We start from the raw sequence: 18071 nt of genomic DNA, 5'->3' as shown, positions 1-18071 counted from the left end.
AAAAGCTTGCTACAAGAGAGGAGATTAAAATTAACTGTACGTTTAATTGCTACTGTTCCTTCCTGTGGCGCAAGGGATTTATTACCTAAATAACAACAAAATTTTCAATCTGGCCGATAGTACAGAAATATTTTAGCCAACTTTTTACCAGTAGAAGTAAATAAAACAACAAATAAATGTGTAAAAACATATTTTAAATAACATTATCATAAGAAAGCCTAAACTTGCTCTTTTCCAATAGCTCATCTAGCCCTATTACGAGCAAACGTTTTAAGAACTATTTTCAGGTTTCTTATACTTTTGCACTCCAACTTTCAAAAAGTTTGAATGGAATGAAGTTATTAAGTAAAAGAAAACAAAGTATGATATAATAATTGTTCACTACTCGATTCTGATATAGACCCCCATTAAGATGAAACAAAACCACCAGTGATTTGAAAGTTATTTAAAATATGCTTCTATGATAACAATATTTGATGTGCTGACTAGTTGATCAAAAGGCTTTATTATATATTTATCAGAAATCAAGTTACTTTGTCTGTTGAGTTTTACTTAAATCGAAAAAAGAATTGTTGTTTTACCTTTTATTTTATGTTATAAGTATTACCTTGGTGTGGCACAAATTTTGGCATTACATTTAAATGCCCATTTATCTGGTGCACTGAAAGAAAACTTTTTAGTGACAGTAGGGCTTTCAACGGCTGCTTTCATGTGGTTCACTGCGAAAAAACACACAACAATAGATTTTTGCACAATCGTTGTGCGCATGCGCAAAAATGCATTGTTCGAATTTTAATGACAAATGAGCTATAGCAGTTTTAACTGAGCACATGCTAAAAGCTTCTCATCACGTCACCAATTGCAGCCTGCTGTGTTTGAGTAGCACTCTATAACTGATGACAGGTGATGTTGCTGATCGGTATAGCACCCTGCTATTGGTGACATCATGTAGTTGCTGGATAGCGAGTGAGAGAGGCAGGGTTTGTAATCATAAGAACGGGTGTTACTGCTGTACAGCAGCCAGCTGCTTTCAAATAGCACTACTGTTATTGTTTACTGCTCAGTAATTGGCTTTCATTGGTATCAATTTTCACCAATAGCTGATGTCATTGAACAATATAAATTTACAAGAAAGCGCGAGAACTGCACCACTCAATTTACCTCATTTTCTCTTACTGCTACTTTGTTTTAGTTTCCTTGTCTGTCATTATGTTGCCTTGTTTTGGCAATACAGTATATATTTCAATTAATACCCAACACTTTTTTTAGTGCTCCCTAGACCCTAATCCCTACTTTAAAATTCCCAATTTAACATTTGATAGCATTCTTCATTAGCAGAGATGGTCATTGCCTGCTGCTGGCAAGTTACAGCCATAAAGATGTGGCCAACTCAAACACACAAAGGATATAACAGACATGCGTTTATGAAATCATCTGTGGAAGTGACTTCTTATTTGTGGTACCAATCATAGTTGTAGCGACAAGCTGAGGGCTACATCTCTAACTCTGGAAAACTAAAGAATAATTAATTATTTATTTTCACTAATGAATGTTGGCCATGTACAATGCTTAAAATTTAACGTTTTGTGTAAAATTTGCATTCATTGTCGTCTTAAAGTGTGTTTCAAAAACAGAAAATGTAAAAATTGGTTGCAAGCATGGTTGTTTAGCATAATAAGTCTTGCTTGTCTTGTGGGTCAAGCAGTGAATTGTTAAAGATAGGAAATTAAGGTTTAGGTTATGATGTTGTAATACTTACGTTTGTTCAACAAGAAACCGCAAAAATTGGCTTTAAACGCAATAAAAAGCAGTCAAAAAGTAGTACAAGCTTCCCTCGATAGTAAGCTTAATGTAGGCTAATGGTACAGTGAAAGCTGCAAAAGGGCATCAGCCTTTGCAATATGCTTTTCTATCCTCTAGGAAATTATCACGAAAAACACAAAATTCAAAAAAATCGTAACACAACTTTGAATTAAAAAGATATTCCAAAAACCTTTATAGTCTAATCCAGCGTGGTCCAACTGCAGGCCCGCGGGCCAAAGTTGGCCCGCGAGCACCGATTTTTTGGCCCGCGAACTGATAGTCAGCTTTGATAGTCGCTATTGTCGAGGAAGAACCTCGACCGCAGATGTCACATTGATCAGCATTTAATAGCTAAATTTTGAACTATTCTAATTTCAGTTCTAATATCAATGTCACATTGTTCTTCAGTTCTAATTTTACATTTCTTCAGTTCTAATTTAAAAACATTGGCCCGCAAGATAAAAAAATTTTCTGATTTTGGCCCGCGATGAAAAGAAGTTGGACCACGCTGGTCTAATCCACAGTTTACAACTGTACAACTAAGACAGAAGAGAGTACAATTAACTTGAACTTCTAGGCCGTAGGCAATCTCAACCAGCGTCATCGTAACTTTAAGTCAAAGGCAAGTCCAAATACAAGTTCTTACATTAGTTAAGTTGCTTGACAACATGCTGCTGCTGTTGTTTTCCTTGCACGATAGTCAGTTGAAGTCAGAAGTGTAGACTATGTCGTAGGATTTTGGCCTATGTTATGTCCAATTAGGCGTAATGTGAAGAAATTAGCAATGCGGAGAACTGTAATTGAATAAATCGCGATTGTTTTAAACATAACAAATCCGGTAGCCCAACAATTTGTGTCTATTTAGTTACGTTATTCTTTGGACAGCATACGCTACCCAACAAACCGGTAACGTACTGTTTGCCGTAGTTGAGCTATAGGCAGCCTGTCACCTATCAAGCTATTGGCAATTAGAGCAATTTATACAGCTGTAAAAGATACATACGTGATATACAGTAGGTATACCTGTGATGCTAAATTTATGAATTTGCAAGTGTTGTCTGCGATTACCTACATGACATCACAAGAGCCTTGAACTACGTCATAATTAGGCTAAGTTTGCGATTTTCTTTTGCGTACAATTACCTAACCAAGAATTATTTTTCAAAACTACATTACCAGAGTATTTAATGAGTGATGTTGTTTCCAATAAGATCAACTTGTTTTTGGATTTGCCCCTCACTTCAAAACCTACAAAGCCTGTTCTTCAGTTCAAAAGTAAGGATTGAAACTTCGATTTTGCAATCTATGTCGTCATAATCGCATTCTAGCATTTCAATAATTCAATACCAAAATGGCGGGGACTTGTTTACCAACTACAAATACCATAGAAATCTCAAGATAAGTGAAGACAACAAAATTGAAATAAACAAACTATACTGGCAGTAATTACGGAGTTACATTAACATTACAGACCTTCCTTGATCAGTTCAAACCTCTTAAAGCGATTTACAATTTCGAAACAAAAACAACAAATTCAATTATAACATATTCAAAATGCAACAGACAACAAAATGTTAATAAATAATAATCTCGATTCATAAGGAATCTTTTGCGTGCTGACTGGCATGAGCGCATTGCCACTACCATTGGATTGATTGCTTATATCACTGGAATTTTGCATTACTGTTTACCGCCTAATTACTAGTCAACTTCTCAGAACGAAGAACCCATGATAAAGATTGTTGCCAGACTGTATCGTTCAGGCCAAACCATTACTATTGTATCTAATTGTGAATGTGCTTCTGGACGTAGAACAGTAACGTTACGTCATACTACTTCCAGAAATACGAACACTCAAAGAAAAGAATTCGGTTTGACTGTTGTAACTGTGTAAGCTCTGGACAGAAAGTTACACAAGTATAAATCGTAATCACTGTATCGCATAGTGTACCAGATAGGTCTGCTAGTCTCATAAATGTAATGACTCAGCTCATTAAACTAAACGCAAAAACCAAAAACAAGGTGTTAACACACTTCCGCTTGCTAAGATCTTGAATAAAACGATTCGCTGATGAGCTTCAACAGTCAAAATTACGTCTGTCGCATCGCAAGCCACGTCTAGATTGCTCTCCTGTATATCGAACTATCTTCTTATCGCCAGCCCGCGACGTGCCGAATTAATAAAGAGTATTAGCAAATATTAGCGCTTCCAAGGGCCAAATCGCGTGACGACAACAGTGCAGGCAACATGAAACGAATAAAAAACTTAAAACTCAGCTACAGTGGAAGCACAAGTTCACTCGACATATCTACGATGTAAAACATGTGAAATCAAAAGTACATAACACAACATAACTGTTTGCGATAATGAAAACAAATTCTTTCTCCATCTATTCTATATTAACCCATATTTCGTAAATAAACAAAAGTTCATTCCGATAATTGAGAAAAGTTAGAGCAATATCATCATGTTCAAAGGAGCAGAGTTGCATGAAAGTTGCATTGTGATAAATGAATAGCGCAAATACACAGTAGCGTTCTACCGCTACGTAGCTGTCAGTATGGCGATCGTAATAAGTTATGTCTATCCATAACTTTGTCATTCATGTATATGTGTGGTATTCAGTTAAATCAAAAAACTCAACCAATCAACCGCAAAATCAATCAAATCAAAACCCTAACTAGGATTAATGGCACTCATAATGAGGTAACAAATATTCTCTTTCCGAATACGTTGATTTATTGAGATTAAGGTTCATTTTTACAAAAACATTTGAGGTTCAAATTTAACCATAATGACTTGTTTTACAGTTTTGTCACAGAACAAGAGTTTTTATATCATAAGTTTCTTACAGAGTTTCCTAATTTTACAAAACAAGAGTTTGCTTGAAAACTTGAAAATATCACCGAGCAAAGAACAGTTTCGCCAATTTTGCCGAGTGCAATTCACCAGTGATGGACGGCAAGCATAATAGAATTGAACACATAAATTAGAATGGAAAATGTATAGTTAGGCGTGAGTTTCAATGTTTGGATGTTTGCAAGCGAAAGCTTTGTTGCGATAAAAGCGAAAAGTTTTACTTTAATGAACGATAAAAGAAACAAAAATTCTCTACGCAAGACGTGGCCTTTACATGATATGAGACATCAAGCTCTGATCGTCATTTCATTCATTCATTCATTTTAAATCTCAAAACGAACATTCTTTTACTCAAACAATCTTTACATAATATCATCAGCAACCAAAAATCGTTTAAGTTTTGCAGGTTAGGGGAAAATAAGTTTGAAAAATCCCATCACGCGACCGTTGACCGCGGTTTGCCTTACACGGAGTTATTGTACAACTTTTATCTTGTAGGGAAGTCAAATTTGGAAATTGTGCGGACACGATTTATTGGTTTAAAGTTAATCGTTTTCTAAAAAGATAAATCTCCACAAACACTTCACAACACATCGGTTTGTACCAGCGCTGTATCAATTACTATTGCGTCATCGTTTGTTAGCATGACGTCATGTATAAGAAGTTGGAATAATTACTCATTCCATCACAAAATTATCTCATTGATCCAAGCATTTAGTTTAGTAGAATATGAACGATGAATAAAAACGTTTTTCAAAATTACATGACAAAACTTTTTGTAAAATTGAGACAATTTTATAAGCTCAATCTTTCAAAGTGAAAACCTCTTATCAGCTTTGACTGCGTTAAGCTGTGCAATGTGTTGTTATGTATGTGTTTTATAATTTGTGTGTTTGTTTTACTGTACTTCTGTTTTATTTGATTTTTATTCACTTTTTGGCTTCTGTGTCATTCTGTTTTGTTATAAATTAATTATTCATAGCGTAAACGTTTTAACTGCGTTGGTATAATACTTAACTCACTGACACAGGCAACGAAATATAATCATTTTAATCAAACACCATACTTTTCACTTCCCTCGGCTAACGACGTAAAGTAAACGATACGATACGAATGAAATGGTTAAACTTTTACAAGATAAGAAAAGTTGACACAAACACTTCACATCACAACAGCTTTTATCAGAGCATATAATCAGACCAGTTGTGATAAACGAAAAGCACATATATAAAAAAGTTGTTCCGTTTTACCATCACCTAGTAGTCAGTGTGGCGATCACAATAAGTTATGCTTATCTATAATTTTTTCATTCATGTATGTGCAGTTGTCAATCAGGGCAACAAGCTCAACCACAAAATCAGCTCCAAATATGCTCAAATGACGTGTTATACATACCAACAACCAATCTCTGTTGGAAAATATCGAAAGGAGTGTATACAGGACCGGCTTTAGGTCGATGCAACTACATTGGGCACGCGCTGCATAGCACAAAAAAATAACGATTAAGCTTTAAATTTCACAAATCCTAGCGTTATTTTCTCAACTTTTCTTGAAAGAAAATGTTCCAGTGAGACAATGTCACAAAGCTTTGTTGGCATCTGATTTGCACAAAGACATTAATTGGTTTACGTTATTATTATAATCATTATTAAATCAAGATGTTTATCAGCAAGACCACACCATCAGACAACGTATAATTATTACGCTTTTGATGTACGTTTATGTAAATTAACCAAATACAAAATACTGTATTTAAACAGCTAAGCTTATGTATAGTATAACCAAACAACACAAGCAGAAAAATTCCAAGCAGAAAATGACTTAAATTTAATAGTCTAAGATTCAAATTCTAAAATTTAAGCGTTTACAGTTTTCGCTTATATGCCAAATACCTTTCAGCAATTTAAAGTTAAATACAAGTTGTAATAAAGAGCACATTATAGTAAACGAAAACGAAATCGATCGGAGCATAAGCCTACTTAGCTAATGGATATTGAATGTATAGCAGCTGGTACAAGAAAGTGGTACAAGAACTTCTATTAGATCTCGCAAAAAATCGTGTAATTGAAGACAAATTAAAGATCCCAATCAAATATACCTGCACGAGTTGTTCAGTTAAATTTAGCTTAGACTGCCTTGAATGATACCATGTAAGCTCCTGTAATAGTTCTCACAAGACAAGTGACTTCAAAACATTTTCTGAATTATTTCCTGCTGTTAAAATCAGATAAATGACAGCTTTGTTAGGCTGATCACTGGCTTACAAAACTGATTACCTCAGTGACAAAGTGATAACGAAGGTGACTACAACACAGACTAAACGGAACAGCGTTTGGATAAAAAAAGGTTATACCACACAGTCATTTGTTCTGTGCATACAAAGCCCACTACGCAGCCTCTCATAAAACCATGACATATCACTAACTTACTGTTTTGTTTTCTCTCGATCTCTTACGTAAATGTTAACAGACATTTGTGGCAAATTAAAGTCTTCCAATATAATTTTAAAAATATATAGAGCAAAAAAAGCCAATTTTGGGATGATTTGCGTTGTAATATTGCACTTCAGTATTTACTTGCATTGCTCAATCGCACAAACGTTGAGGCAGATTTTAATTGCACGTCACGTTCCCGAACCTGTGTGGACTTGATATAATCTTTGACGTGCTCAGCTAACAGTGCTCTTTGCAGAACACCAATAAAAATTTAAAAGTTCCGGGAGCAAACATTCGCTTTGAGCAAGATACTGGTTTAAAAAGATTCTAACAACTCCACCACTCACTCTCACAAGTCCATAATAATTGAAAAATAGACGCTGGCCGGTTTGGGTTGATTGAAACCGTCAAATTCAGCCAGACACAACTGTACTGGGTTCTCAAACAACAAACAGAAAAGCATCCTGGTCTACACTCTACCAACCAAATCACAAATACAAGGTTACCTTTAGAAAAGTTTAGAGACAATGCAATGTGATATCATTATAGCGTAATAATTGCAGTTATGCGCAATCATAATCGCAACAATGTGCAGCAATTATACCGATCGCTTTTAGACACAACAAATTGACGACCAATGTAAAGCTAGCCCGACTTCTCATGTCATATCTATAGAATCAATGCATTTAGTGTCATAAAATATAAGCGTGGAGCGCAACCGTTGTACTTGTCGCTTTGTAGGTCGGCAAATTGAATTTACTTTCAACAAGGTAAACACAAGCGAACAAATAAAAAAAGGGAAAGCAAACAGTAGTAAATTGTAAAGAGGTGATGACGTGGACGTGGAAACAAAATGAAATGAAACTCTTCATACAGTGAGTCACACTAAATACAAGATTAAAACGTCATCGTACATGAACTGATGCTGTTTAAACAATTAAGTGCCCGAGTGAGTGCGAAAACTTCTTTGGCACACCTACGTTTTCATTTTCCAGTTTAACTCGAATGAAAGTTTCTTTTCATTCGTTAATTCAGCGGGTTTTATCGAAGGCAAACTTTTATTACCAGAAGATCATAAGAGTTTAATGGAGACATCAGCCAACTCAGCAAAAAAACGGTGCTACATGAGAATTAAGAAACTGAATCGCAAATACTTCACTTTCTGAATCAAATCTGTCACAAGAAAGACGAAGTTCTCAAAACACGTCACAATAACCTTTGTGCAAGCGCGTAGTCCAAACAATCGTATGATGTTTGTTAATCGCGTCGTTACCTCCAACACTTGTTTGTTTCAAAATCTTTGTCAAGAGCATTGTTGTTTCACAAACTAATTCCAACAGTTTTATGACGCTCACAGCAATTAGCCGGGCGTTGAATTTTAATTTGGAAGTTTTTGATACAATTCTTTCTTTTGCCGCCATAACCGTCACATTCGATGATAAGGATCAGTATATAACAGGGGTGGCCAGACCTGCTTCATGCTCGAGCCACATATAACAAATTCCAGTTTTAAAAGAGCCATAACACAAAACAATAAAAAACACGAATTTATTCACTTACAACGAAGTGTAGCTATTGATAAACATTAGTGCTGCGTGGTGATACTATGAGTCTTCACCTGGGCTTCACAAACTCTTTTTGCAATTATTAGTATAACCGTAACCAAGACTTAAAACTAGGTCAGCCCTGACGTACGTCTTCAATCTGACAATTTACTTAACTACAGTGTACAAGTTGGCACACTTCTGTACAATAATGTACTTTTTGGAGTGTAATTTGATTATTACTAACGATGAGTCCATTGTTACTACGTGTGACAGAACGCATCGTTTCATAATCTGATCAAATAACTTGTCTAGACGGGGAAAATTGCATGTCTAATTCAACAATGCTAATTCATTAAAAAGCCGCAATCAAAGGCTCAAAGAGCCGCAGTTTGGCCACCCCTGGTATATAACAACCTCTATACCATGTTTTTTGGGCATTCTGAAGCCATATTTAAAAAATTGTAATGTCTACATCAGACTACATGACACAATGTTATTGCAAATAGCCTGATCAAAATTGATCTCGCTAAATTGGAAGGTGTGGGTAAGGTAAGTATTTTTCAACTACTGTTATATGCCTTGAATATAAAAACAACTCTTAATCAATGCACGTTAAGTTCGATAAAGTCAGTTTTAAAACAGTGAATGCTTATGTAGAAAATATTACGATAAATGGAAAAATAAATAGAGTTGTTCTATTGTTGAACTATTTCAATTTGCAACCTGTGGTTTTGATACAATGCCAGTTGCGGCATAATTAGTGGGCGTTTCTGCAACATTGTACCGCGGTAATTTATCATCATCACCGAAGCACTTCCAAGGTGTCTCTGGGAAGGTTTCAGTCGAATGCCCTCGCTTATCCATCATGAATTTAATGGTAAACGGTGCACATTTTCTTGAGAGTTCGTTTTATTTATTATTACCTCTGTATAATTCCATTTAAGGAAAAATTAACTGGTTTAAAAGCATTGTATAATGACGTCAATCTTGAGTGTTGTCCTGTGAGAGGATGGCAATGTGTGTGCAGTAATTAGACACAAGGTTAACATCATCAGCACCAAATGCCCTTTATTGGAATTTCAACTAAATTTGCAGTTAAAGTTGCAAATTAAAGTTTGTGAAAAAGCTCGATAAATATTACGCAACTTGTTATAAATGTTTTTTTTTTCTTGCGTGTTCTGAATTGTTTCATGCTGGCAATTAGCAATTAGCAGCAATTGTTGGCAAAGTCAACATGACCCCGTGAAGAATATGAAGTGTATTTTTAAAAACAATCATCGTCGTCCTTTGAGTCAAATTGTCTGCTGGTCACCCACATTTGTTGTCGGGGCAGGAACCGGGAAACTAGGCAGCGGGGAAAATATTTGCGGAATTCAATAAAGTTTCCTTTCGCTCCGCATTCCATCAATATTTAGCTTGCTCTGCTAAAATCCACACATTTCATAAAGCAAGCTACCAGCATTTACAGGCATTGAAAATTAAAACTAAACGTTGCAGCATTTTTAAATGAGTTGACGTCATGATTCGAAATTCGATGTCCAAGATATGTTAACTTTACCTTGTTTTCGGGCCATTTACTTTGTCCAGTAGGTATTAAAATAAGACAACATGACAAACAACGTCATAAAAACACTAAAGAAATAATAATGCAAGTTTAATGATTACACCTTTTTGTGCTTTGTGCTTTTTGTGCACTTTTTGTACAAAAAAAAGCATCTTGAAAATATCTAGTTTTCTTATTTTTAATTTGTGTAGATTATTAAGTATGACGTCAAAAAGTGGGAACGGTAAAAATATAGCTGCATTGGTAGAAGCTTGTCGTAGTTTGCATTTTATGGTGTAAGAAGATGAAATGTAGATCAGGAACTCACCATTATTTGTTACTGAAACACCACCGGTTACTTGTCCTTCTTGATAATAACTGCCCGATGCCTGATTGATAATTCTTTGCTCATTGGCGAAAACATTTTCTATATTGTTAAAAAAATGTAAGGTTAAATGATATTAACGATTAATGGAAAATATACCGACGTACAGTATGATATTGTGTAGTTTATATTAACTACATTAACGTATTAACTCGTCTACAGTGCAAATCTTACCTTGAAAAGTATACTCTGAGGTAAATGATTTGTAACTATAGAATGGGTGACACTATATCATAAAAATATCGATAATAACCTAAAGGTTTGTTTGCAGTTTTGTAATTTTCTCGCTAATTACGGTCATCACCTGTTTTATTGTCACAATTGTCACCAAGATTTAAGGTACCTTGAACATTGGTAATTTTGGCATTTGATTGATTTATTTTTTTCTTGTTATGTGAGTAATTATAATCATAAACTAAAAATAAGTAATTTTCACTGTTTGCAGTCGTGAACAAATTAAAAGCAAAATTAGATAAAGAGAGATGAAATAAAAATTTACCGGAAACAAAATAAGTTTATGTCAAGTCACGTGGAAAGTGAGTCAACCAAAAAAATGGATCTTATTTTTAAACAACAACGTTATCAATACCAGATGGTCAAAGTACGTTTACAATAACAGGAAAGTTTTATTTCAGTTGTTGCAAAAACTTTATGTACTATTTTTGTCATCACCTGAGTTTCCTCTTATCACGTCACGCATATTCATGGTGCCTTCGTTGTCCAATCGAATTCCGCTTTCGTTCTGTTCAGCTATAAACAGCAACGATCATCAAGTTAAAAAGTTTTCATCATTCAGCAAGAAATTATGGTCAACTTTGATCACTACTTAATAGCAGAAGTTATGATAAAACATATGTAAACACTTACCATAATTGACCCCTTGCGAACCTACAACTCTGGCGTTGTGTATTGTGCTGCCTTGAAAATTTACGTTCGGATTTTGGCTGGGAAAAAAAATAAATACAAATATTCTATTTGTTACATGATTAAGTGATTTCATTGGTAGGCTGTGACGCGTTATGGTAGCAACATTTATGTTACTGAAAGGTTTCAGCTTATCTAAACAAATATTTAAAGCTCAATTTGTTTATCCTTGTCCTGGTGCTGATTACAAGAGTTTGATATAGCAAAGCAATGATCAATATTTACAAACTCTATTTACAGTTTTACCGTACCGATTGATTTCCATTCATTGAAGCAAATTAGCATGTAAACCAAACTAATCTTGAGTTTCATACACAGCATTACATATTGCTTATAGTAATGTCGATGTTTTAACAGAACACAAATGGCTACATTCTAATTTTTCAATGCCTTTTGTACTATTCGTTATTTCAAATATCTTCCATATTTTTACTTCCGCGTTGAGACTTTTGCCTAGAATTTATCATCTGCAATTGCTTTACAACGGTCGTTTCAATATTGCAAAATGTCTTCGTCATAAAACATACAGAGTCAACTAATGGTGGTAGGAATAATCAGTCAGTATATTACATTAGCTAATACTTAAAAGTTACCTCATCTTCGAAAATGTTTTTACCGGAGCTTGCTAATAAAACGTTTTAATGTTATATTGCAGATGCTTCTTCTTTAAACTGCAAAATGCAACGGTATTCCATTAAAAGCAATCTGTAGCCTAAAATCCTCTGTAAGTTGTCTTTATAGAAAACTATTCTACTGTATAATAAGGAAGTAGTTGGTTTCGTAAAGTAAAGCAAAAAATAATAATTGTGTATTAACGAAAAGTGCAAGCTACAGACAATTAGCCTGGTGACTTTCTGCTGTAAAGACTGGCAAGACAACTAAAAAGACAAAAAACGACAAAAACAAATCTAAAACTAAAAATAAAACTACAAAGTATGACGAATTATACTTAACTTACTGAAATAAGCAATTTAATTAAACACCATAATTTTTGCCATATAGTCCTGTCCTAAATAACGTAAACAATACTCTAAGAAACCATCAATATATGGATAATTGTGTAGGGGGCAAGAGAAGTTCACGAAACAACTTTACAGCTCTAGGACTTTTACCAACACCGCGGTGAGCATCATTGTAACTTTCACAATGACAAGCTCAGTAAACGCGGCTCGAGCGTTTTCTTCAGGCCAATAAAGATAATGATGCTATATCATACTCAAGCCATTGCCCAAACTTGAAGTTACATTTAAGTATTGCGTAACAACTTGTTCGAAAATGTAAGCAATTATTTTGAAGCATTTATACAAAATTATTAAGTTTTTGATAAACACTTAACTAAAAGAACCTATAGAAGCATACTTAACTAATGGATATTGAATGTATAGCAGCTGGTACAAGAAAGTGTATTTCTATTAGATCTCGCAAAAAATCGTGTAATTGAGGACAAATTAAAGACCCAACTCAAAATTACCTGCACCAGTTGTTCAGTTAAATTTAGCTTAGACTGCCTTGAATGATGCCATGTAAGCTCCTGTAATAGTTCTCACAAGACAAGTAACTTCAAAACATTTTCTGAATAATTTCCTCCTGTTAAAATCAGATCAATGACAGCTTTGTTAGGTTGATCACTGGCTTACAAAACTAGCTACCTGGTTGACAACCAACAAAACAAACGATAACGAAGGTGACTACAACACAGAATAAACGGAACAGCGTTTGGATAAAAAGGTTATACACCACAGTCATTTGCTCTGTGCATACAAGGCCCACCACGCAGCCTCTCATAAAACCATGAGAAATCGCGAACTTATTGTTTGTTTTCTCTCGCTCTATTTAATCTTGCATAAATGTTAACAGACATTTGTGGCAAATTAAAATCTTCCAATATAATTTTAAAAGGATATAGAGCAAAAAAGTCAAGTTTGGGATGATTTGCGTTGTAATATTACACTTCAGTATTTATTTTTATTGCTTATTCGTACAAACCGTTGAGGCAGACTTTAAATGCACGTCACGTTCCCGAACTTGTGTAGACTTGGTAATCTTTGAAGTGCTCGGCTAACAGTGCTCTTTGCAGGAAACCAATAAAAATTTAAAAGTTTCGGGAGCAAACATTCGCTTTGAGCAAGAATCATGTTTAAAACATCTCTAACAACTCCACCACTCACTCTCACAAGTCCATAATAATTGACAAAAAATACGCTGGATGGATTGGGGAGATTAAAACCGTCAAATCCAGCCCAGGCACATCTGCACTGGGTTCTCAAAGAGCAAACAGAAAAGCATCGTGGTCTACAAACCAAACCACAAATCCAATGTTACCTTTAGAGACAATGCAATAAGCATCGGTATATAACAATCTCATTACCATATTTTTGGGCATTCTGAAGCCATATATATGAAAACATGTAATGTCTACGTGACACTATGCTGAGTATTATTGCAAATAACCTGATCAAACTTTATCTCGGAACAGGAATCATCATCTCCAATTAAATTGGAAGCTGTGCGTACGGTAAGTATTTTTCAACTACAGTACTGTTATATGCCTTGAATATAAACACAACTCTTAATTAATGCTCCTTAAGTTCGATAAAGTCAGTTTCAAAACAGTGAATGCTTAAATGTAGTAAATATTACGATGAATGGAAAAATAAATAGAGTTGTTCTAATGTTGAACTATTTCAATTTGCAACCTGTGGTTTTGGTGCAATCTCAGTTGCAGTATAATCAGTGGGCGTTGCTGCAACATTGTGGTAACAGGTGACTTATTATCATCACCGAAGCACTTCCAAGGCGTCTCTGGGAAGGTTTCAGTCAAACGCCCTCGCTTATCCATCATGAATTTAATGGTAAACGGTGCAAATTTTCTTGAGAGTTCGTTTTATTCATTGTTACTTCTGTTTAATGGCATTAAAGGAAAAAAATAACTGGTTTAAAAGCATTGTATGATGACGCCAATCTTGAGTCTTGTGCTATGAGAAGATGGCAATGTGTGTGCAGTAATTAGACACGAGGTTAACATCATCAGCACCAAATGCACCTCATTGGGATTTCAAGTAAGTTTGCAGTTGAAGGTGGAATTGAAGTTCGTGAAATTTTCGATCAACATTACGCAACTTGTTATAAATGTTTTTTTGCATGTTCTGAAATGTTTCATGCTGGCAATTAGTAGTAATTTGTGGCAAAGTTAACGTGACCCCGTGAAGGATATGAAGATGCATTTTTGAAAACAATCCTCGTCGTTCTTTGAGCCAAATTGTCTGCTGGTCACCCACATTTCATGTCGGGGCAGGAACCAGGAAAGTAGGCAGGTAGGTCTTCTTTCGCTCCGCATTCCATTAATAATATATTCAAAATGTAACATATGACAAAATGTTAATACTGTAAATAACAATTGCTAATGAATAATTTAATATAATAATCTCGATTCATAAGGGATCCATTGCGTGCTGACTTGCATGAGCGCTATGTCGCTACCATTGGATTGATACCTTATCTCACTGGAGTTTAGACTTATTGTTTACCGCCTAATTACTAGTCAAACTCTCAGAACGAAGAACCCACGATAGAGATTGTTACCAAACTGTATTGTTCAGGCCAAACCATTACTATTGTAAATAATTGCGAATGTATACTTCGCTTCTGGACGTAGAACAGTAACGTTACGTCATACTACTTCCAGAAATACGAGCACTCAAAGAAAAGAATTCGGTTTCACTTTTGCAACTGTGTAAGCTCTGGAAAGAAAACTACACAAAAATAAATCATAATCACTGTATCGCATAGTGTACCAGATAGGTCTGCTAGTCCCATAAATCTAATGACTCAGCTCATTAAACTAAAAAAAAACAATAAAGTGTTAACACACTTCAGCTTGCTAAGATCTTGAATAAAGGGGTTCGCTGATGAGCTTCGACAGACAAAATTACGTCTGTCGCCTCGCAAGCCACATCTAGAATGCTTTCTGTATATCGATATCGAACTATTTTCTTATCTCCAGCCCGCGACGTGCCAAAGTAATTAAGAGGAAAGCAAATATTAGCGGCCCCATAAGCCAAAACGCGTGATGATAACAGTGCAGGCAACATGAAACGAATAAAATCTTAAATCTCAGCTACAACGGAGCACAAGTTCACTCGACATACCGTATTTTCTTGAATACTGTAGAAACCGCTCTCGAATAGAAACCGCACGATTTGATTAAAAATAAACAATAGAAGCCGCAAAAGACAATGATGAAATCGCTTCTCTACTGATAAAAGAAAACAAAGCAAACATATCTAACGACATGCAATAAAAACAACTCAAGTACTGTACATATGTTTTATTCCAACTACGGTATTGTATCAATGGTCATTCTCATCATCATCAATAATACTGATATCGTTCAAGTCATTATTATCACTGGAACTTCCATTTCCAAGGTAGGAAATTTTCCCAGTACTTATGGTAGATAAACTCGAATGCCCACTGAGCACCAATTAGAAGACAAAAACGTTCATGTAATAAAAATAGAAGCCGCACAAAACGTTCAAAAATGAAAAATAGTAGCCGCGGTTTCAATTCAAGAAAATATGGTATCTACGATGCAAAACATGTGCAATCAAAAGTACATAACACAACATAACTGTTTGCAATAATGAAAACAAATTCTTTCTCTATTTTTTCTAACTTATATTAACCCATTTTTCGTAAATAAACAAAACTTCATTCCAATAATTTGGGAAATTTAGAGCAATATCCTCATGTTTAAAGAAGCAGAGTTGCATAAAAGTTGCGTTGTGACAAATGAATAGCGCAAATACACAATAGCGTTCTACCGCTACCTAACTATCAGTATGGCGATCGTAATAAGCTATGTCTATCCATAACTTTGTCATTCATGTATAGGTGTGCTATTCAGTTAGGGCGAAAAACTCAACCAATCAACCGCGAAATCAATCAAATCAAAACCCGAACCAGGATAAATGGTAATCATAATGACGTAACAAATATTCTCTTTCCAATAGGTCGGATTATTGAAATTATGGCTCATTTTTACAAAGAAAATTTGAGGTTCACATTTAATCATAAAGACTTGTTTTTCAGTTTTTTCACAGAACAAGAGTTTTTATATCATAAATTTCTTACATAGTTTCCTAATTTTTCAAAATAAGAGTTTGCTTGAAACCGTGAAAATATTACCGAGCAAAGAACAATTTTACCGCAATTCACCGGTGATGGCCGGCAAGCATAATAGAATTGAACACTTAAGCTAGAAAAGCAAGTGTATAGTTATGTGCGAAAGCGAAAGCTTTGTTGCGATAAAAGCGAAAAGTTTTACTTCAATGAACGATAAAAGAAACAAAAATTCTCTTCGCAAGACGTTGCCTTTACATGAGATGAGACATCAAGCTCTGATCTTCGACCGATCTTGCATTCATTTAAAATCTCAAAACTAACATTCTATTACTCAAAAAATCTTTACATAATATCATCAGCAATCAAAAATCATTTAAGTTTTGCAGATCAGAAACAAATAAGTTTGAAAAATCCCATCACGCGACCGTTGACCGCTGTTTGACCTAACACGGAGTTATTGTGCAAATTTTATCTTGTACGGGAAGCTAAATATGGAAATTGTGCCGACACGATTTATTGGTTTAAAGTTAATCGTTTTCTAAAAAGATAAATCACCACAAACACTTCACAACACATCGGTTTGTACCAGCGCTGTGTCGGTATAATATTTAACTTACTGACACAGGCAACGAAATATAATCATTTTAATCAAACATCATACTTTTCACTTCCCTCGGCTAACGACGTAAAGTAAACGATACGATACGAATGAAATAATTAAACTTTTACAAGATAAGAAAAACTGACACAAACACTTCACGTCACATCAGCTTTTGTCAGAGCATATAATCAGACGAATTGCGATAAACGAAAAGCACAAATATAAAAAAATTTTCCGAAAATGAACGCAGCGTTTTACCGCCACCTAATAGTCAGTGTGACGATCGCAATAAATTATGCTTATCTATAATTTTGTTATTCATGTATGTGCAGCTGTCAATCAGGGCAACAACCTCAACCACAGAATCATTCAAATTAAAACCCGTCAAGAATTATAGACACTCATAATGACGTCACAATACTTCACTTTCTGAATACTTTTGGTATTTCGAATTAAGGCTCATTTTTTACACGACACTTTTAAGGTGTAGCGTTACAGTAATCACTAGTTCTTTAGTTTTGTAAGTTTTGTCACACAATTCAGATTTTACATCGTGAGTTTCTTACAAAGTTTGCTAATTTATCAAGACATGAATTTATAAAAACCATGAAAATATCACCAAATACAAAAACAGTTGGCCAATTTTGCCGCAATTCACCAGTGATGGACGGCAAGCATAATAAAATTGAACACCCAATATATAAAGGCAAGTGTATAGTTATGCGTGAGTTTCAATGTTTGGTTGTCATGAGACGAAAGCTTTGTTACGATAAAAGGGAGAAGTTTTACTTTAATGAACGATTAAAGAAATAAAAGTTCTCTTCGCAACGAGCAATACATTGCCTTTAC

The 18071-nt window shown here is 34.9% G+C and overlaps 1 protein-coding gene across 1 annotated transcript in view; it reads right to left on the bottom strand.

The window, feature by feature from the left end:
• The window catches only part of LOC143459118 (uncharacterized), a 239056-nt gene extending 225876 nt beyond the window's left edge, over nt 1-13180 (bottom strand). The window contains exons 1-5 of the mRNA XM_076956097.1: nt 12969-13180; nt 12091-12168; nt 11441-11517; nt 11246-11323; nt 10517-10615 (exon numbers count right to left, since the gene is read on the bottom strand). Of these exons, the coding sequence (XP_076812212.1) occupies nt 10517-10615; nt 11246-11323; nt 11441-11517; nt 12091-12095 (259 nt within the window). The 5' untranslated portion in view covers nt 12096-12168; nt 12969-13180. The remainder of the gene's footprint in view (nt 1-10516; nt 10616-11245; nt 11324-11440; nt 11518-12090; nt 12169-12968) is intronic.
• Nucleotides 13181-18071: the final 4891 nt, after the last annotated feature.

Source organism: Clavelina lepadiformis, chromosome 5 (assembly GCF_947623445.1).
Source record: "Clavelina lepadiformis chromosome 5, kaClaLepa1.1, whole genome shotgun sequence".
In the NCBI taxonomy this organism is placed as follows: Eukaryota; Metazoa; Chordata; class Ascidiacea; order Aplousobranchia; family Clavelinidae; genus Clavelina; species Clavelina lepadiformis.
This window is presented reverse-complemented; position numbering and strand designations above follow the sequence as displayed.